Source organism: Ailuropoda melanoleuca, chromosome 5, assembly GCF_002007445.2.
Source record: "Ailuropoda melanoleuca isolate Jingjing chromosome 5, ASM200744v2, whole genome shotgun sequence".
Taxonomy (NCBI): Eukaryota; Metazoa; Chordata; class Mammalia; order Carnivora; family Ursidae; genus Ailuropoda; species Ailuropoda melanoleuca.
Genome location: NC_048222.1, coordinates 15,419,595 through 15,441,986, shown reverse-complemented (window position 1 = coordinate 15,441,986; position 22,392 = coordinate 15,419,595). Strand labels below are relative to the sequence as shown.

Genomic DNA, 22,392 nt, shown 5'->3' with positions numbered 1-22,392 from the left:
TAAGAACAAAAGAATGAATGAAAGTAGGCTGGCCATGAATGGGTCAATAATAAGAGTCTACCAGGATCTTGACAGGATCATGACTGACCCAAATTTATGCACTTGGGGTTTAATATAAAAAGGAAATAAGAGTGTGGGGGCGCCTGGGCGGCACAGCGGTTAAGCGTCTGCCTTTGGCTCAGGGCGTGATCCCGGCGTTACGGGATCGAGCCCCACATCAGGCTCTTCTGCTATGAGCCTGTTTCTTTCTCTCCCACTTCCCCTGCTTGTGTTCCCTCTCTCGCTGGCTGTCTCTATCTCTGTCAAATAAATGAATAAAATCTTTAAAAAAAAAAAAAGGAAATAAAAGAGTTGGAAGAAACAAATCTAACATCTTTTTAATTTCTTTACAAACCAAAATACAACTTCCTAGCTCATTCTGACCATATATGTGTAAATATCAACTATAGCATCTGGTTAAGAATTTTGGGTCCCCAGGTAAAAGTACTTGGGTTCAAATCTTTGCTTTATGTGCAACCTTGGACACAGTACTAATCCCTCCAGGCCTCCATGTCTTCATCTGTAATGTGTGATAATAGCAGAATCCCTCTCCTAGGGTTGTTGAAAAAACATAATAGGATCACACCCATAAAGTGCTTGTTACAAGTTTTCTGTCGCATTTGCAGGGCAGGTGAAAATTCTCTTTCCTGTAAATGCTCCCTGATTCTTTCAATTTGTTATTTTTATTAAAGTATAAATGACATATCACATTGATCTGCAAATATTGAATCACCCTCGCATCCCAGGAATAAATTCTACTTGATTGTAGTGTATGATTTTTTTTTTTCAAGTACTGTTGGACTTGGTTTGCTAATACTTTGTTGAGCATTTTTGCATCTATATTCATGAGAGATACTGGCCTGTAGTTCTTTTTTTCTGGTGTCTTTATCAGGTTTTGGTATAAGGGATGATACTGGCATTGTAGAATAAATACAGAAAATTTTCTTCCATTTTTTTTTTTTTTGGAATTGTTTGAGAAGAATAGGAATTAACTCCTCTTTAAATGTTTGGTAGACTTTACCTGTGAAGCTGTCTGGTTCTGGACTTTTTTGGGGTTTGGGGGGAGAGTTTTTTGACTACTGATTCAATTTCATTGCTGGTGATCGTTCTGTTCAAATTTTCTATTTCTTCCTGCTTTAGTTTTGGTAGATTATGTTAGGAATTTGTTTCTTCTAGGTTGTCCAACTTGTTGGCATAGTTTTTCATAATATTCCCTTACACAATTTCTGGGGTGTTAGTTGTGGTTTCTCATCTTTCATTAGTAATTTTGAGTGCTCTCACTGTTTCTCTCTATTGAGTCTTGCTAGGGGTTTATCAATTTGATTGATCTTTTCAAGGAACCAGCTTCTGGTTTCATAGATCTGTTGTTTTGTTTTGTTTTTGATTCTATATCATTTATTTCTTGCCCTAGTCTTTATTATTTCCTTCCTTTTGCTGGATTTGGGTTTTGTTCTTTTTCTAGCTCCTTTAAGTATAAAGAGTAAGATTGGGTCATTTGAAATTTTTCTTGCTTCTTGAGGTAGGACCGTATTGCCAAAAACTTTCCTTGTAGAATCACTTTTGCTGCATCCCACAGATTTTGGAGAGCTGTTTCCATTTTCACTTGTTTTTATGTAATTTTTAAATTACTTCTTTGATTTCTTGGTTGATCATTCATTTAATAGCATGTTATTTTATCTCCATGTATTTGTATTCTTTCCAGACTTTTACTTGTCATTGATTTCTAGTTTCATAGCACTGTAGTCAGAAAAGAGCATGGTAGAACTTCTATTTTTTTTTTATTTGTTGAAACTTGTTTTGTGGCCTAATACATGATCTGTTCTGGAAAATGTTCCATGAGCACTTAAAGGATATAAATTCTGCTGTTTTAGGATGGAATATTCTGAATATGTCTGTTTAAATCCATCCGGTCCAGTGTGTCATTCAAAGCCACTGTTACCGTGTTGATTTTCTATTTGGATGATCTGTCCATTGATGTAAGTGGATTGTTAAAGTCCCCTACTATTGTATTGCTATCAGTTATTTTATGTTATTAATTTTATATATTTGGGTGCTCCCATGTTGGGTGCATAAGTATGTACAATTGTTATATCCTCTTGTTGGATTTTCCCTTTATTATAGTGTCCTTCTTTGTCTCATCTTACAGCCTTTGTTTAAAAGTCTATTTTGTCTGATATAAGTATTGTTACCCTGGCTTTCTTTTGGTATCCATTTGCATGATAAATGTTTCTCTGTTCCCTTACTTACAATCTGCAGTGTCTTTAGGTCTGAAATGAGTCTCTTGTAGGCAGCATGTAGATGTATCTTTTTTTTTTTTTAAGGGTTTTTTTTTTTTTTTAAGATTTTATTTGACAGAGAGTACAAGCAGGGAGAGCGGCAGGGAGAGGGAGAAGCAGGTTCCGCTGAACAGAGAGCCTAGTGTGGGGCTCAATCCCTGGACCCTGGAATCATGACCTGAGCCAGAGGCAGACACTTAACTGACTAAGCCACCCAGGTACCCCTGGGTCATTGTATTATTATTATTATTATTATTATTATTATTATTATTATTTAATCTAAGGTCATCCTCTGTCTTTTAAGAGGAGCATTTTGTCCATTTACATTCAAAGTAATTGTTGATAAATACCTATTTATTGCCATTTTGTTACTTGTTTTGTTGTTTCTTTAGATTTTATCTCTTGCTCAATTTCATGGTTTGTTGGCTTTCTTTAGTGATATGCTTGGGTTCCCTTCTCTTTATTCTTTGCATATGTATTGGTTTTTGATTCATGGTTACCATTTGGTTTGTATATAATATCTTCTGCACATAGCAGTCTATATTGATGGTTACTTGAGTTTAAACCCATTCTTTAGTGATTAAACTTAAACCTCTGCCTCCTGCATTGTAAGTATATGGTGTCATATTTTACATCCTTTTATGAATCCCTTTCTGACTTTTGTAGAAATCTTATTTTTACTGCTTTTGTTTTTCACTTTTTACTTATGGTCTCTCTTCTCAGAGTCTCCTGTAATATTTCTTGTAGGGCCAGTTTAGAGGTCATGACATCCTTTAGATTTTATTTGTCTGGGAAACTCTTGATCTCTCCTTCTATTCTGACTTATAGCCTTGCTGGACAGAGTATTCTTGGTTGCAGGTTTTTTTCTTTTAGCATGTTGAATATATCATGCCACTCCTTTGTGACCTGCAAAGTTTCTGCTGAAAAATTTGCCAATGGCCTTATGGGGTTTCCCTTTTATGTAACTTTCTTCTCTCTTGCCGCTTTAAATTTTTTTTCTCTATCGCTACTTTTTGCCATTTTAATTACTTTGTGTCTTGGTGTGTACCTCCTTAGGTTGAATTTTTAGAGGGCTCTCTGCTCCTGGGTCTGGATATCTATCTCCTTCCTAGATTAGGGAGGTTTTTAGGTATGATCTCTTCAAATAAATTTTCTGCACCCCCCCTTTTTCTCTTCTGGAACTCCTATAATATGAATGTTATTATTTTGATGGAGTCACTGAGTTCCTTAAGTCTGTTCTTGTTTTGCATAATTTTTTCTCCATTTAACTTAATTACTTTCCATTACTCTTCTAGGTCATTAGTTCATTTCTCTGCTTCATCTGACTTATTTATTCCATCAACTGTATTTTTAAAATTTCATGTATTGAGTTCGTCATCTGATTGGTTCTTTCTAATCCCTGTGTTAAGGGGCTTACTGATCTTCTGTATTTTTTTCCTCAAGTCCAGTATAATCTTTATTACCATTACTTTAAATTCTCCCAGACATATGAGTTACATATGTTTTGCTTTGGTATCATGCTGTGGTTTGGTTCTGTTCTTTCATTTGGAAGAAGTTTCTCTGTCTCCTCATTTTGTCTGGCTTTGTGTGTCTGTTCCTGTTAGGAAAGTCAGCTACTTCTCTTGCTCTTAACGCTAATAGCTTTATAAAGGGAGGTTCTGTAGTGCCCCGCAGTACATGTCTCCTGTTTCCCAGGGACTAACACTTTAGGGAGTATCTCCTATGTGTTCTGTGTATGCTCTGCTTTTGAGTCTTGGCCTCTTTTACCTTCAGTCCAGTTGTCTGCAGATGCTCTCTGCCCATTGTGGGCAGCAAGGTATATGGTGGCCTGCTTGCAAAACGAGACTTGCCCCTGCTGGAACTGAGTTCCTATAAGATGTGGGAGTCAGGAGATGTGGTGTTGGCAGTGTGTGTGCTGGTCTTCTAGGGAAGGGGGCCTGTGGTGCCAGGATGGAGGCAAGTGTGACTTGGAAGTGCTGACCCACTGAAGTGCAATGGGGTTGGGAGTAAAGGTAGTTGGGGTTTGGTGCAAGCAAGTTAGGTAAGGAGTACCAGGGCTGCTTAGGTGGCCATTGTTTATGCTGGGGCATGGGGGAGGGAAATGGCATCTGCCAGCTCCCTTGTTCCTGGACAGGGTTGCCTCATGATCCCTGTCCCTTGCAACTCTGAGATGAGCAAAACCTTCTCCCATCAGCTGTCAGCATTATTCAAACTTAGTGTTCTGTACTGTCTATGCACAGGCTGTTTCTCTTGCTGTCTCTTTGAGGATGGGAGCTCTACTTCCCACATCCAAGCCTGCCAATTTTTAAAATTCCAAGCTTTAAGTCCTGCTGGTTTTAAAAACATACAAATATAGTCTCTCATTTTCAAAGGCAAATATTAGAGATTTGTCCTCCCTGTTCATGGGCTCCCCAGTGTGAAAGTCTGATTTTTGCCCTTCTCTACAACACTGGCCCAATCTCAGTGGACGGCCACTGTCTCATTCCCAGACCTTCTCTTTGCCTTTCCTCCCTTCTTTCATGTGACCTCTTCTGACTTTGTGTAGTTTGTTCTGTCATTCTTTGAGTTTGTTTTGGGGTGGGTATTTATGCTGACATTGGTATTATCTACTTGTATCCATGGGACAAAGTGAGCTTGGGGTCCTCCTACTCTATCTTCCCAGCCAACTCCCCAAACTGATGGTTACCAGAGAAGAGATGCGTAAGGGGATGGGGGAAATTGGAGATGGGGATTGAAGAGTACATTTATCAAAAACATTTATCATAATTAAAAAATAAATGATACTATATAAAGAAAACCCTATGGATTCCACCCCCCCCAAAATACTAAACCTGGCAAATGAATTCAGTAAAGTCACAGGATACAAAATCAATGTGCAGAAATCTGTTGCATTTCTATACAATAATAATGAAGCTGCAGAAAGTGAAATTAAAACAATCCCATTGACAATTGTACCAAAAACAAAATATTGGGGTGCCTGGGTGGCTCAGTCCATTAAGTGTCTGCCTTTGGCTTAGGCCATGATCTCAGGGTCCTGGATTGAACCCTGCATCAGGCTCCCTGCTCAGTGGAGAGTCTTCTCCCTCTCTTTGTCCCTCCCCACTGCTCGTGCTCTTTCAAAATCTTAAAAAAAAAAAAAAAACAAACAAACAATAAAATACGTAGGAATAAACTTAACCAAAGAGGTGAAAAACCTATACTCTGAAAACTATAAATCATTGGCCAAAAGAAATTCAAGATGATGCAAAGAAATGGACATTCCATGCTCATGTGTTGGAAGAACAGATATTGTTTAAAATGTCCATATTACCCAAAGTAATCTACAGCTTTAATGGAATCCCTATCAAAATACCAACGGCAATTTTCACAGAACTAGAACAACCCTAATATTTGTATGAAACCACAGAAGACTGAATAGCCAAAGTAATCTTGAAAAAATCTTAGAGGTATCACAATTCCAGATTTCAGTTTATGTTACATGCAGTAATGAAAACAGTATGGTACTAGAATAAAAATAGACACAGATTAATGGAATAGAACAATACCCAGAAATAAACCCACAGGTAAATGGTCAATTAGTCTTCGACAAAGGAGAAATGAATATACAATGGAAAAAACTTTTCAACAAATGATGTTGAGAAAACTGGATGGGCAGCCACATGTAAAAGGATGAAACTGGACCACTTTCTTACCATACACAAAAATTCAAAATAAATTCAAGACCTAAATAGGAGACCTGAAACCATAAAAATTCTAGAAGAGAGCACAGGCAGTAATCGGACATTGGTAATAGCAACATTTTTCTAGATGTCTCTGGAGACAAGGGAAATACAAACTATTGGGACTACAGCAAAGTAAACTTCTGCACAGTGAAGGAAACCAACAAAACTAAAACACAACCTATGGAACGGGAGAAGATATTTGCAAATGACTTATCTGAAAGGGTTAAGATACAAAATACATAAAGAACTGATAAAAGCTCAACACCCAAAAAACAAATAATCCAATTAAAAAATGGGCAGAAGGCATGAACAGACAGCTCTCCAAAGAAGACATCCAGATGGCCAATAGACATATGAAAAGATGCTCAACATCACTCATCAGGGAAATACAGACAAAACTACAATGAGCTATCACCTCTTATCTATGAGAAGGGCTAAAATAACACAAGACCCAACAAGCGCTGGCAAGGATGTGGAGAAAAAGGAACCCTCGCGCACTGTTAGTGGGAATGCAAACTGGTGCAGCCAGTGTGGAAAACAGTATAGAGGTGTCTGAAAATGTTAAAAATAGCACTACGTTATGATCCAGCAATCTCACTATTGGGTATTCACCCAAAAATTAGAAGGGGTATGTGCACCCCTGTGTCTATAGCAGCATTATTTACAATGACCAAACTATGGAAGCAGCCCAAGTGTCCGTCAATTGTGAACTAATAATTTTTAACATATAATTATATTTTTAAAAGCTTTAAAATACCCAACATAAAATTATCTCAACCATTTCTAAGTGTACAGTTCAATAGCATTAAGTACATTTACATTGCTGTGCAATCATCCCCACTAGTTAATCCACAGAACCCTTTCATCTTGCAAAACAAACTCTTTACCCATTGTTTTGTATTGTTGACATACAACATTGGTTTCAAGTGTATAACATAGTATTTCAATAATTATATACATTACAAAATGCTCACCATGTGTACTTACCATCTGTCACCATACAAAATCATTACAATATTATTGACTATATTTCTTGTGCTGTACTTTTCATCCCCATGATTGATTTGATAACTGGGAGGTTGTATCTTTTAATCTCCTTTACCTATTTTGCCTCCCCCTGGTCCCCCCCACAGACAACCACAAGTTTGTTGCTGTACTTGAGTCTGTTTTGTTTTTTTAGATTCCATGTGTAGGTGAAATCATATAGTATTTCTCTTTCTCTGATTTATCTCACTTAGCGGACTACCCTCTGGGTGCATCCGTGTTGTCACAAATGGCAAGATTCCATCATTTTATGGCTGAATAATATTCCATTGCATATATCTACCACATCTTTATCCTTTTATCTATCAGTGGACATTTAGTTTGCTTCCATATCTTGGCTAATGTAAATAATGCTGCAATAAACATGGGGGAACATATATCTTTCAAATTAGTGTTTTTGTTTTATTCAGGTAAATACACAGAAGTGGAATTGCTGGATTGTATGGTATTTCTATTTCAATTTTTTGAGGAGACTCCATACTGTTTTCCATAATGGCTGCACCAATTTACATTCCCACCTTTTCTCCACATCTTCACCAACACCTGTTATTTCTTGTTTGATATTATGCATTCCGATAGCTGTGAGATGATATCTCATTGTACTTTTGATTTGCATTTCCCTGGTGATTAGTGATGATCATCTGTATGTTGGCTTTGGGAAAATGTCTATTCAGGAACTCCAACTATTTTATAATTGTCTTTTTGGTGTTGGCTTATATGAGTTCTTTATATATATTGATTGTTAACTCCCTACCAGATAAATCATTTGCATATACCTTCTCATTAAGTAGGCTGTCTTTTCCTTTTGTTGTTTTTCTTTGCCGTGCAAAAGCCTTTTATTCTGGTATTGTACCAACGTTTGGTTTTTGCTTTTGTTTCCCTTCCCTTGATCTGAGACAGATCAGGAAAAATATTGTTATAATCAATGTCCAAGAGTTTACTGCTTATGTTTCCTTCTAGGGTTTTTATGGTTTCAGGTCTTCTATTTAGGTCCTTATTCCATTTGAATTTATTTATTAATTAATTTGTTATTTATTTCATGATGTAGGAAAGTAGTCCAGATTCATTCTTTTGCATGTAACTGTCCAGTTTTCTCAACAGAATTTATTGAAGAGACTGTCTTTTCCCCATAGTATGTTCTCCTTTACTGTAAATTAATTGACCATATAAGTCTGGGTTTATTTCTGGACTGTCTGTTCTATTGATCTATGTGTCTATTTGTGTGCCAATACTGTACTGTTTTTATTACCACAGCTTTGTAGTATAGTTTGAAATCTGGGATTGTGATACCTCCATTTTTCTTATTTCTCAAGATTGCTTTGGCTATTTGGGGTCTTTTGTGATTCTATACAAATTTTAGGGTTATTTGTTCTAGTTAAAAATATGGTGGTATTTTGATGGAGATTGCCTTGAATCCGTAGATTGCTTTGGATAGTATGGACACTTTAACAATATTATTCCAATCCATGAGCACAGTATGACTTTCCATTTATTTGTGTCACCTTTAGTATCTTTCACTAGTGTTATATAGTTTTCAGAGTACAGGTCTTTCACTTCTTTGGTTAAATTTATTTTTGGGTATTTTTTGGTACAATTGTATATGGGTTGTTTTATTAACTTCCCTGCTAGTTCATTATTAATGTATGAAAATGCAACAGATTTCTGTATATTTTGTATCTGCAACTTTACCAAATTCATTTATTAGTTCTAATAGTCTAATCATTCTAATAGTCTTTACAGTCTATATATGGTATCATTTCATCTGCAAATAGTGACAGTTTTACTGCTTCCTCATGAATTTATATTTATTTCTTGTCTGCTGCAGCTAGGACTTCCAGTATTATGTTGAATAAAAGTGACAATGGACATCCTTATTTTTGTCTTGATTCTGATCTTAGTACTCTAAGCTTTCAGCCTTTCACCATTGAGTTTGATGTTAGCTGTCGGTTTATCAGATATAGCCTTTATTATGTTGAGGTATGTTCCCTTTAAACTTTGAGAGTTATCATGAATGGATGAGAATTTTGTCAAATGCTTTTTCTGCATCTTTTGAGGTGATCATATTACTTTTCCCTTCATTTGGTTAACGTGGTGTGTATCACAGTGGTTGATTTGTGGATATTGAACCATCTTTACATCCCTGAAATAAATACCACTTGATTATGGTGAATGATCCTTTTCATGTATTGAATTCAGTTTGCTGATTTTCTTTGAGCATTTTTGCATCTATGTTCACCAGGGATATTGGTGGTGGTTTTTTGTTTTTGGGTTTTTTTTGTAAACTAACTCTGTGCCAATTAAACTATAGCTCCCTACCTCCCTCTCCCCCATCCTCTGGCAACTACCAATTTCCTTTCTGTCTCTGAATTTGACTACTGTATGTATACCATATAAATGAAGCCCTACAGTATTTGCCCTTTTGTGTGTGGCTTGTTTCACTTAGCATAATGTCTTCAAGATTCATTCATGTTGTAATTTTTGTTAGCATTTCCTTTCTTTTTAAGATTGAGTAATATTCTATTGTATGTACATACCACATTTTATTTATCCATTTTATCCTTTGATGGACACTTGGGTTGCTTCTACCTTTCAGCTATTGTCAATAATGATGCTATGAACATGGGTGTTTAAATATGTTTGAATTCCTACTTTCAATTTTTTTGCATATATCCAGAAGTGGAATTTATGTATCGTAATGTATCATATGGTGTAGTCTAGTTTTAATTTGAGGGGAAACTGCCATGCTGTTCTCCATAGCAACTGCATTTTACATTTCTACCAATAGTGCACAAGGGTAAGAATTTCTCCACATCCTTGTCAACACATTTTTGATAGTAGCCATGCTAATGCATGTCAGGTGGTATCTGACTGGGGTTTTGAATTGGATTTCTCTAATAATTAGTGATGTTGAGATTCTTTTCATGTGCATATTAGCCATTTGCATATCTTCCTTGGAGAAATGTCTATTAAATTTCTTTGCTTATTGTTAAGTTGTAGGAGGTTTTTGTTTTGTTTTGTTTTGTTTTTTGGGGTATTTTTTGGGCATATTTCAGATATCAACTATTCATCAAATATATGATTTGAAAATATTTTATTCCATTTTGTGGGCTGTTTTTTTCCCCACTCTCTTGGCTATATCTTTTGATGAACAGAAGTTTTTAATTTGATAAAATGCAATTTATCTATTTTTTTTCTTTTGTTGGCTATGTTGTTGGTGTCCTATTCAAGAAATCACTGCCAGCCAAATTCAGTGTCATGAAAGTTTTTCTCTTTTCCTTCTAGGAGTTTTATTGTTTCAATGCTTACATTTTGGTCTTTGATCTATTTTGAGTTTATTTTTATATTTTTGTAAAGTAAGGTCTAACTTCATTCTTTTGCATTTGAATTTTCATATTTCTCAACACCATTTGTTGAAGAAATTATTCTTTCTCCCATTGAATGGTCTTGTCATCTTTGTCAAAAATCATTTGACCATATGTGAAAGGTTTATTTCTGCATACTCTCTTCTATTGTTGGTCTCTGTGTCTGTCTTTATGGCAGCACCACACTGTTTTGACTGTTATTTTGTAGTAAGTTTTAAAATCAGGAAGTGTGGGATCTTCAACTTTGTTCTTGTTTTTCGAGATTCTTTGGCATTTCTGAGTCCCTTGGGATATCACATGACTATTAGGATGGGTTCTCATCTTTCTGGAAAAATAATTAAGATTTTTATAGAGATTGTATTGAATTTGTAGATTGCTTTGTGTAGTATTGGCATCTTAATAATAGTGTCTTCCAATCCATGAACATAGGCTATCTTTCCATTTTTCACCTCCTTGAGTATACGCCTAAGTAATGTATTATTTTTGATGCAATTGTAAATGAAATTGTTGTCTTAATTTCCTTTGCAGATTGTTCTTTGTTGGTGTATAGAAACACAACTGACTTTTGTGTGTTCTTTTTGTATCCTACAACTTTGTTGCAGTTAATTATTAAAGGACTAATAAGTAAATTTAACAAAATTGAAGGATGCAAGATATACAAAAATCAAGTTTCTTTCTATATGCTAGCAACAATCAAATTTTTTTGAAAAACAACACCATTTATAAAAGTATGAAAAATTACATACTTAAGGATTAATTTGGGAAAAGATTTGTAAGATTTTTACGCTGAAAAGTACAGGGTATTGCTGAGAGCTATTAAGGAAGATCTAAATAAACAGAGATACTGTATTCATGGGATGGCAGACTCAGTCAATATTGGTAAGATGCCAGTTCTTCTCAAATTGATCTATATAGGCTTACAAACCCAATTCAAATTCCAGCAGAGATTGTTGTTTTTGTTTTTAGAAACTGGCAAGGTATTTTTAGATTTCAGATGAGAATTTAAAGGTCCTATACCTCCAAAACAAATTTCAAAAAGAAAAAAAAAAGACTAGTACACTATATGTTTCAAGACTTAGTATAAAGCTACAGTAATCTGGGAGTATGTTGTTGCCATAAAGGTAGATAAATAAGTATAACAAAGCAGGCAGTCTTCCTATGCATATACGGATAGCTGACATGTGACAAAAATGCAAAGACAGTTCAGTGGAGAAATGATCATTTTTTCTAACAAATTGTGCTAGAACAATTGACTCTCCATATATGCAACAAAATCAAGGATCTTAAGTCTTTACATTCCACCATATAAAAAATTAAAAATGGATTCAAATATAAAAACCTATTTGAAAGAAAGCATAAGAAAAAAATCTTTGTGACCTTCCATTAGGCAAAGATTTTTTAGATATAACACCAAATTACAGCCCATTAAAAAACAGATAGATTGAACTTAATCAAAATTAAAAGCTCTACTTAAAAAAAAAACCCAAGAGAATGAAGGGACCAGTTACACACTTGAAGAAAATATTTTTTTGTTTTTATTTATTTATGGGGCAGAGAGGGAAAGAGAAACTGAAGCAGACTCCACACTGAGCACAGAGCCCAACATGGGGCTCGACCCCATGACCACAAGAGCATGACTTGAGCTGAAACCAAGATTCAGGCATTAACCAACTGAGCTACCCAGGTGCCCTGAAGAAAATATTTGTAAAGCATATATTTGTTACAGTCCTTGTACCCAAAATATATTAAGTACTCTCATTCAATAGCAAAGATATAACCCAATAAAAATATAGACAAAATATTTGAACAGCTACTTCACTAAGAAAGATCTATAGTTGGTAGGTAAGTACTTGTTCAGCATCATTAGCTAGTAAGGAAATATAAATTAAAATTATAAAATACTGCATACATGTGGTAGAGCAGCTAAAATGAGAAATACAGACTATACCAAGTGTTGGTGAAGATGTGGAGCAACTGGAGCTTCATACATTGCTGGTTTTTTTTTTTTAAATGGTAAATATGCACATATCTTATGGCCTAGCTGTTCCAATCCTAGCTGTCTACCCAAGAGAAGTGACAGCATATGTCCCCACAAATGAACATTTATAGCAACTTTATTTGTAATTATCCCAAACTAGAAACAACCCAAGTGTCCTTTAATAGGTGAGGGATAAACTGATTTTGGTATATCCATATGGTGGAATACTACTCAGAAATGACAAGGAATAAACAACTGATATATACAACATGAATGAATCTCCAAATGAAAGAAGCCAGACAAAATGTATACATGTTGTATGATTCCATTCATATAAAATACTAGAAAATGCAAACAAATTTATAGAGACTAAGTAGATCAATGGTTGCCCAGAAATATGGGCGCATTAGTTTTTTCATTTGTTTTTGGTTTTCATTATGACAACACTTCACATGAGTTCTACCATCTTAACACATTTTTAAGTGCAGAACATGGTATTGTTAACTGTAGGCACAATGTTAAACTATGGATGTCTAAAACTTATCTTGCATCTTGCAAAACTTTATACCTGTTGAATAGCAACTCTCTATTTCTCTCTCCAGTCCCTTCCACTCACCTTTCCATTCTGTTTCTCTTGTTTGACTATTAGATATCTCCTGTAAATAGAATCATGCTGTATTTGTCCATTTGTGACTGGCTTATTTCATGAATTTATATATCTTCCAAGTTTATCTATGTTGTTGCATATTTCAGGATTTTCTTTTTAAGGCTGTATAGTATTCACGTGTATGTATAATATTTATACACCACATTTTATCCACTTACCCACTGATGGACATGGAGATGGTTTTCATAACTTAGCTCTTGTAAATAACGCTTCTTTTGGATATACATACCCAGAAGTGGGAGGCTGGATCATATGATAGTTCTATTTTTAATTTTTTTTTTGAGGAATTTTTTTTTCATGGTGGCTATGTCATTTTATACTCCTACAAACAATGTGTAAGTGTTCCATTTTCTCCACATTTTCACCAACACTTGTTATCTTTTGGGTTTTTTTTTTTAAATATCATACCATATATCCAATGAGGAGTTAATTTCCAAAATATCTAAGGAACTCCGACAACTCAATAGCCAAAAATCAGCCCGATTTAAACAGTAGGCAAAGGACTTGAATAGACATTTATCCGAAGACCTACAAATGGCCAACAGGTATACGAAAAACTGCTCAATATTTACTGATTATTGGGAGAAGTGTTCTTGTTAAATTCCCCTTTTGATTCTAAGGAAAAGCCAGCCAGAAAATACCACTCTGTAGCATGCTACACCTCCCTGCTTGCAAACTGATTTTAACTTGGCCTTCCTGTTCTTTGTATGCCTGACAGGGAAGGGCTCAACAAAGTTTGCTTTGTTTCAAATAACCAGTTGTAGTCTGGCAGAGAATCTATGGAAATGAATTGCAAGAGAAGTCTGTGTGCAGGACGGGGTGCTTCCCATGCACTGGGCTCCTGATAAGACGGAGGACACAGAAAGGAAGAAGTTAGGGCTGGGTGATGAGGGAGGGAGAAGGTGGTGGTGGTGCAGTTCTGTTCATTTGACCTATTTTATTTTAGGGCAGATTCTGCTTCCAAGGGTGAGAGAAAGCGGGAAACAAGGATGTTGGTAATGGAGTAACCTTTCTTGTTTTAAGGCGGTACTTTCTAAATTTCAGTTATTTGTGTGTCATCTTGAAAATTTGTCACTGCTCTGGTCTTTAGTATCTCGAATTACATTTAAAGTTATCATACAAGAAATTATTTCACTTTTAAATGGAAAATTGCTTTTTGCTTTGTTAAAAAAGAGTAGAAGAAAAGTGTTAAAAATCCTCTGTTACCTGAGATTTATCCTGAATAGAACTAGAATTGTTGCGTTGAAAAGAAATTGGTTTCTTAAAAAATAGGGAATGCTTCACAAATTTGCATGTCATCCTTGCACAGAGGCCATGCTAATCTTCTCTGCATCATTTCAATGTTAATATGTGTGCTGCCAAAGCAAGCATGAAAAGAAATTATTTACTGAGTCAGTGACAGGATTTTTTTCATTCCTCTATACACCAGCTTACACCTCTTCCAAGTGCCTCTCACTTTAGCAAGCACGCTGCTCTACGTCCGTAGTCCATGCACTTTCAAAACTCTCTAATGAACATTAAATGAATTTTTAAAAAATTGAGATCATGGGCTTTAAATGAGTTAAGGCTCCTTCTGGCTTGCTTTTAGCAATGGTTGTCACTCTCTGCTGCTCAGTCTTGAGTTGGAATCCCACCAGCGAAGTTGATGAGACTACAGAAGGCTGGCTCTCTTCCCCCCCCCCCAAAATTCCAATTTAATTGATCTAGGGTGATGCTCAGGGATTCAGCTGGGATTTTATTTTTTTAAAGCCCCCTCCAAGGATTCTATGCAGCCAAATTTAAGAGCCACTGCTCTAGATTTTTGTTTTCTAAGTAACTTTCAACACCTTCTTATAGAAACCGAAAGAACTGGCAAAGCCTGCTGCATGCTTTTTTTTTTTTTAATTGTGTGCATGAAATGAAGGAATGATTTTCTCTAGAAAATGTTGAACTGCTAAACATTTCACAGTAGGAGTACTTGGGTCTTCAACAATGAATTCATCTCAAAAATAAATCACTCACCCACACCCACCTTAAAAGTTGTGGGTCATGCTATCATAAACAGGGGTGGTGCTGGTTTTCAACCTGATGTAGGGATGGCCTTGGGAGATGACTACATTTTGCTATTCCAGGCGCAGGGTGTCTCTTCCAGCTGATGCATTCCATATTTGAGAAGACTGTGAGCTACTGTCATCACTTAATATGTTTGGATTCATAAGAATCCTCCCTGCCTTAAAGCGAGAATGAACTCTTACCAGCTGAATGGTAGGGTTTCTATTGAGGCATTGGTGATTTAGGATGGGGCCCCCTGGAGGGGCACAACAGAATTCAAATAGAATATTCTTTTTGTTCAAATCAAAACAAATTCCACATTAAAATTGAGCATAAACAATTATTAGTCACAGCATTTATAAAAACTAATCCAAAAACAGAAAAAGACTTAAAAATACATAAAGTACAGTTAGATCATTGAAGAGATTAAATTTACCTTGATAGCCTAGTCTTAATTTCAAAACACTTCAGGTTTAAATAGAAATAACCCCCTTGTTCCTTTAAAATGTAGACAAGTTTGTCATTGCACAAATTATTTTTATAAATTCTTTTGTCATTTGGTTTGATATTTTGAAGGGATAGTGTTGGCATGATATTTAGATGCATCAGCTTTTGAAGAATTACCTATGACCTTTTCAGTTGCAGCTAATTGATGAGAGAAGATTCTGTCCTTTTTTTTCTGTCATCCCTTACAACAGCAGCTTGGTTGAGAATTGACTAATGAAATCTGTTTCTTCTTTCTCCTCCCCTCTCCTTAATACTGTGTCTTTTTATTATATGAGAGCCCAGTCTTCTAGAAGGAGTTGCTTCTCTTTTGTCTAACTTTGTAGTGATATGTTTAATTGTATATAAAGGGAACTAACACCTTTTCAATAGCACTCATTTATTATCTGTGTTTGTAAAAGTTTAAATACAGGAAACACCTCTTCTCAGAGAGTAATCAAGATTCAAGTAGTGGTACCAGTGAACGATCTTGGACCAGTAACCAAAAAAAGAAATCCCTAAAACCATATTCTAGTAGGAAAAAGACAAGAACCAGAAGCAGTGTAAGAGGTAAGTTTGGTAGGTGTCTTCTTTCAAGTCATTTTTCAAATAAATCAGGTATTTTTCAATTACGTGATAGGAGGAGGGCACCAAAGAAAAAATGATTATGTGATCCCCTTTCCCTGCTACAATTACATTAGACAAAAATGTACATACAAAACAGTACAAGAGAGTATGGAATTGACCAATAGTTATGAAATATGAGCTATATATAAATGGAGTAGGAGTTCAGATAAGGAGAATCTAACATGAGCTGGAATCACTAGGAAAAGCTTCAAGGAAGAGGCACGTGGGATTTGAGCTAATCCTTAGGAAAGAATAGTATTCAAAGAGGTGTGCAGAAAAGGAGCGTTCTAAATTAGGTGAAAGTACAAGGACAGATTGACACAAGGAGAGCATCAGAGGCAAGGTCTAGAGCAGAGAATTCACACTGATGGGAGGGGCTCAGGAACAAGGTGGATAATTAGGGATCTTATGAGCTAGACATTTGAGCAAGGTTCAGGATTTGGGAATTGCTTCCAGCATGGATGTATACTTGAAAAAGGGAGAAATGAGTTGTTTTTTTATTTCTCATAAGCAAACTTTTCCATTGTACACTTCTTTTTTCTTTTAGTTTTGCCATTTTCCCCTCCCAGCAGTGGCAGTGACCACGAGAAAGACCAAGTAAGTAAATTTTATCTGGGCTGCCACGTGGCCATTAGCATTAGCATGAAACAGATCAATCTGTTTTGGGTTAAATTTCATTTATTTCTCAAAAAAAAAAACCCACTCTTTTCAGGATTATGAAGATAACCAGTTTGTTGGTACATAAATCACCATCAATAGAAACTTTAAGGACTTGTAAACATGAAGTATAAATCTTGGGTAAAGACTTAAGATCTTTCTTCATTGTTCCCAAATCTGTTGCAAGATGTTTATTATGAATGGTGCTAAAATATGGGCTATATTCCTGTAAATATATGCTCTTTGAATTTACATGTTCAAATGAACTTCTTGGTTTAATTCTTCCCTTTGTTTTCAGTTTGCTGACATGATATTTCTAGAGCTTTTAAGGATTTAAACATTTAAATCTTTATTGTGTAAGTGGTTGAAATGACTTCAGGCTTCTACAAATATCAAATCTTCAAAGTTTCTTAATTCATTTTGGTTATCCTTGTTTTAAAGCAGCATAGTTAAAAATATGAACACTGGTGTTGTCCAGACAAGTTCAAAGCCAAATTTTCCTGTTAAGAGCTGAATCACCCCTCTCAACAGTTGGGTTTTGTTCCTTGTCAAATGAGATACATCAAGACTACAGATACAGTGCCAAGTATATGAGTTTTCTAGGGGGGCAGTTGCTGGGATTCTGAGGGCATCAGCAGCACCCTGCCCCCCACCCTATGCAGACATACAATGTGGTTAGTACTCAATCAGTTATCCCTCCCCGCCTGCCCTCTTCTTTCAGCTGCCCTCTGTGAATCTAAGGGGCTGTCATATTCTGTACTGACAGATTTTATAGTTTAAACCTGTGAGCCATCGTGAGGACCTAAATATATGTTGAATACTTTAAACCGATATGAGGTATCAGTTAGAAATAGGCCAAAAGACAAATTTAAAGTAAATACAGCTTTTGTTTGAAGTAAGCACCAAAGAAACATCAAAGCTTTGAGAATCCATAAATTTAAGCAATGCAACTGACCAGAAGTCTGTTGATTTTTCAGTGAGAGCATTGCTGCCCTTGTACAAATATTAACATTCAAAATTCACTCCTCTGTGTTGGCGTGTAAGGGAATAATTTAGGGCAGGGGTCAGCAAACTTGTTCTGTGAAGGGCCAGATAGTAAATATTGTAAATCTTTTAGACATATAAGATCATAAATATTTTCTCTGGTGACTACTCAGCTCTTCCATTGTAGCATGAAAGCAGCCATGGACAATACCTAAGTGAATGGGTGTGTTGTGTTCCAATAAATATTTATTAGAAGTCCAGTGAACTGTAGTTTGCAGATTCCTGATTTAGAGCAGCGGTTCTCAAACTGTAGTGATCATCAGAATGACCAGTATGGTTTGTTTAAATGCAGATTGCTAGGTTCTGTCCCCACAGTTTCTGGCTGAATAAGTAATAGATGGGATTCTGGAATTTACATTTCTGTCAAGTTCCGGGGTATTGCCGATGCTCTGTTCCAGGGTGGGGGCCCTACTTTGAGAACTTTAAAGTTGTTTTTCAGTTAGAATTATGAATTGATATATGACTTAATGTGCTTTCAACTTTGGGATCTTACGGTCTTAGTGTTTGTTTTCAAATGGAGCAAATCCAATACTTAAACCACTTTAAAGGACAGTAGAGATGTATTAGAATTTTTTGAAAACTATTCTGAGTGGTTATGAATGTTAACACTCTTAAACAATACTATATTTTAGGCTCGACATCTAACGCCATTATGGAAGGATACCTCCAGGCAGAATAATTCCACACTTCCAAAAATTTCTGGAACCAAATTTCGGGGTAGTTCTGACTTTTTAACTCCTGAAGACTCTGCCCAGAAAACAGGTACCTGACCTTCTGTTGATTTACAGAGAAAAAAAATGTATTTTAGGAAAAGTAGTTTGAACTAAACAAATTTTTTATTTCAATATCTGTTGAAGAAATTGTGACTGTCTGATCTTTAAGCAAAAGATGGAGGACATTGTGTTTTAATTTTGCAAAAGATGGATTTAACATTTGAGATTAGCTTGTGCTCTTCTACTTTTAAAGAAGCAAGAAAACTCAAATGGTGACTTACAGCAGGGATTGGTAAACTTTTTCTGTAAAGCACCAGACAGTAAGTGTTTTTTGCCTTTTGGCAACTCTACAGTTGTGGCTCCAAGTCAGCCCCAGACCGGATGTAAACCAACGGGCATGGCTGTGTTTTCATAAAACTTTATTTATAAAACCAAGTGGTAGACAGGATTTGACTTCAGGGGCCAGAGTTTGCCAACCCTTGTCCTGTTAGGTGTATCTCAACCTCTGTTGTATTTTATTAGAACTATTCACATCTTTTGTGAGGCTTGGGATTTTTGGCTTGTTCACTTTCATCATTTTGCAACTTAGCGCATCGCCAGGCACTTAACGGTCAGTAAACAGGCGACTGACAATCTCTTAGCTTGGCTGCCACTGGGAGAAAAGGAGTAAGGAAAAGAGAAAGAGAAAAATATAGCATTAGAGAGTAAGAAGAAATAAGTTAGTAGAACTATGAGAAGAAAGAGAAGGGTCACAAGCGTGAGGTAGTAGGAGACTTGCCCAAATATTGGGGGTCAAGATGGGCAGCTGTGAAAGGTACTGATTTAATTGAGGCTGTACATTTTATCTACAGATCCACAAATCTAATCACCATATGTGCTCTGAAAGATACAAAGGAGTTTTTTTTAGTATCTTTTTTTTTGATGGTAAGATTTAATAAATAGAGTGATAGTGAAATGTTATTACCTGAAGTTGCTTCTGAGCGTGTTGATTCCCTGGAAACTGTTCTAACACTCAGAACATCAAAGTCCCCACCCACTGAGCGAGCTGTCATCCTTGGAGCATTCAGAAGTTGAAGAAAATGTATCTAAGGAAAATGTATCTAAGGTACTATTTATTGTTGGTTATTCATCTGGTTTTCCAGAGTTAATATTATATTTGCTGCATGGACTTATTCCTTCTTAAGGGATGATGTAGTGCCATTTGTTTATTTTAACATATAGTAATGGCTTTTTTTTTTTTTTTTAGACTGTAGACCAAGAGTCCTTGATGAAAAGTACTAGCTTCAAACATAAACTGCAAAACCTGGAAGACGGAGGTGAGAGAATACGAAACTCTTTGCAGAATAAAGCAAAATTTGATTTTGGCAGGCTGGGCTGTTATTCCAATCACAGCAGGTAAAAAAAATCACTTTACAGAGTGACACCAGGTGTTTGAGAGAGCAGCACAATCTGCTTACCTTCTCTAAAAGTGCATGAAGGTCAAGGGGAGGGACACAGATTCACTCAGATACAAGAGCTTCTTATTTCAAGAAGCACATGGCCAGGGACCAGCGCTCTAGCCTCAAAGGAGGGCTCAGTGGGGGCACTTTCCTAAGTGTCTGGTCCAGGGGCTCTTTCCATCCCTGAGTAGGTAGGTCACTTGCCGTTTATAAAGCAATGTCCTAAAAAGTGATGTGGCCAAGTATTGAAACTTCCCAATTCGTTTTCTCAGGGTAACGGTGATAGGAAGGTTTTCAAGCTAGTTCACAGGATTGTGATTTAATACGGCACCTAGCCACTCTTTAGCATGTTCCTCAACTGTTTTCTCTTTACATTTTAAATGAAATAAGCAGGAAGATTCACACAGCTGTGTATTATGTGCAGCCTATTTAATATCAACACAGCAAACATCTGTGAACCAACATCCAGGTTAAGAAAATAAACGTTGCTATTTCAGAATCTTGGTAGGTTCTCCCCTCAATTCATCCCTGCTTCTTCCTCCTTCACAGGAGCCCGTTAGCCTTAATTTGGTGTTTGATTCCACTGTTTTTATTTTTTTCACTTCTACATTGTAAAAATATCATACCTTCAGAAGAGAATGTAAAACATGTGTACAGTTTAAAGAACAATTATAAAGTGAACGCGTATGTAACTACAACCCAGTCTGCGAACTGGACTGCTGTCACGGACCTAGAATCCTTCCACACTGGGTCATAACCCTGTTACTTCCCTCCATCCCTCAGAGAGGTAATGACAATCCTGACTTGCTTGAAAAGCTTCCTGTTGCTTTTCTTTACAGTTCTTTCTTTGTATGCATCCCTAAATAATAAGCAGTTAGTTTTATCTCATGTACAATGCAACCAAATGGCATCATACTGTGTAAATTTTGTGTGGCCTGCTTCTGCTCAAAATCATATGAAAATCTATGCTGATGGATATAGGTGAAGTATATTTTTAATCACAGCATAACATTCAGTGATATGAATGGACTATATTTATCTGTTCTGGTGCTGTGGGGCGTTTGGATTGCTTGCAGTTTGGGTTGTTACAGATAATGCCGCTATGCCGAGTTATGTACTTTTCTCTTGATACATATGTGCAAAATGTTCTCTAGGTATATTTTTAGGAGTAGAATTGCTAGGCTACAGAGTTTATATATCTTTACGAGTTTTAGATGTGCCAAACTGTTTGTCCAAGCTAGTTGTATCAATTTACTTTCCCACCAGCTATGTATAAGAATTCTGTTGCTTCACATTCTCCAACACTTGGGATTTTAACATTTCTGTCTATGTGCATGTGTGTACACATTGAAGTTTTAATTTGATTGAATATCCCTAAGGTTAAGCGTCATTTTTATATGTTAGCCATTTGAATTTCCTCTTTCATGTAGTGTCTAAAATGTCTTGCCCGTTGGTGTGGAGGATTCTTTCTATATCAGTTCCTAGGAACTCTTCATATGTTCAGGACTTGGTTATATGTTTTGTAAATGTCTTCTTCCACTGTGTGGTTTGCACTTCTCTGCATGATGCTCTCACTGTAGGTCTTTATGGCTGCTTTTGGGATAAAGTTTTTAGTTTTAATGAATTCTAATTATTAGTTTTTCTCTGTGGTTAGCAGTTTTTAGTCTTGAGAAATTGTTCCCTATAAGAAAGTCAAAGGTATTTGCATGTAATATTTCCTATATTCTATATATTTAATGTGGTATATTTAAGTACCACTAGAGGTGAGTGCCACATATTGTAACCTATATCATCACTTTAAAATATTTTCCATTTTTTGTTTTTGTTTCTTTGACCCAAAGATTATTTGTAAGTGTATTTCTTAATTCTCAATGGTAGGGGATTTTTTAAAGCTATGATTCTGTTACTGTTTTCTAGTTTGATTGCATTGTGGCTACAGAACATAGTCTGTATAACTTAAACCTTTGAAATTTTGAGATGTACTTTCTGACCCAGTACATGTCAATTTTTTTAAAGGTTAACTTGTTAAAAGAGTATAATTCACAATCACTGTAACATCTATATAAATGTATATCCATTAAGTCACTTTTCTTAATTACATTCTTCAAATATTTTATATATTTTTTCAGTCTAATTGTTCTATCAATTGTTGAGAATAGTATGTTAAAACCTCTCATTATGATTGTGGAGTTACCAATTTTTGGTTCTGTTCAATTTTGCATTATATAAAATATATGTATGTGCTTGTAAGTGTAAAATAGTATATCCATATGACATATTGAAACTTTTATCATTATAAAGTGACTCCCT

The 22,392-nt window shown here is 35.8% G+C and overlaps 1 protein-coding gene and 1 non-coding gene across 2 annotated transcripts in view; one reads left to right on the top strand and one right to left on the bottom strand.

Annotated features, from left to right (window-relative positions):
- SYCP2L (synaptonemal complex protein 2 like) overlaps positions 1-22,392 on the top strand; it is a 116,303-nt gene that overhangs the window by 48,539 nt on the left and 45,372 nt on the right. Inside the window, exons 16-21 of the mRNA XM_034660321.1 lie at positions 14,035-14,083; positions 16,025-16,172; positions 16,777-16,826; positions 18,563-18,692; positions 19,660-19,739; positions 19,890-19,959. Coding sequence (XP_034516212.1) covers positions 14,035-14,083; positions 16,025-16,172; positions 16,777-16,826; positions 18,563-18,692; positions 19,660-19,739; positions 19,890-19,959 — 527 coding nt within the window. The remainder of the gene's footprint in view (positions 1-14,034; positions 14,084-16,024; positions 16,173-16,776; positions 16,827-18,562; positions 18,693-19,659; positions 19,740-19,889; positions 19,960-22,392) is intronic.
- LOC117802539 lies at positions 14,353-14,455 on the bottom strand. Its single transcript, XR_004625908.1, has one exon. It is a non-coding gene; the product is annotated as a U6 spliceosomal RNA (small nuclear RNA).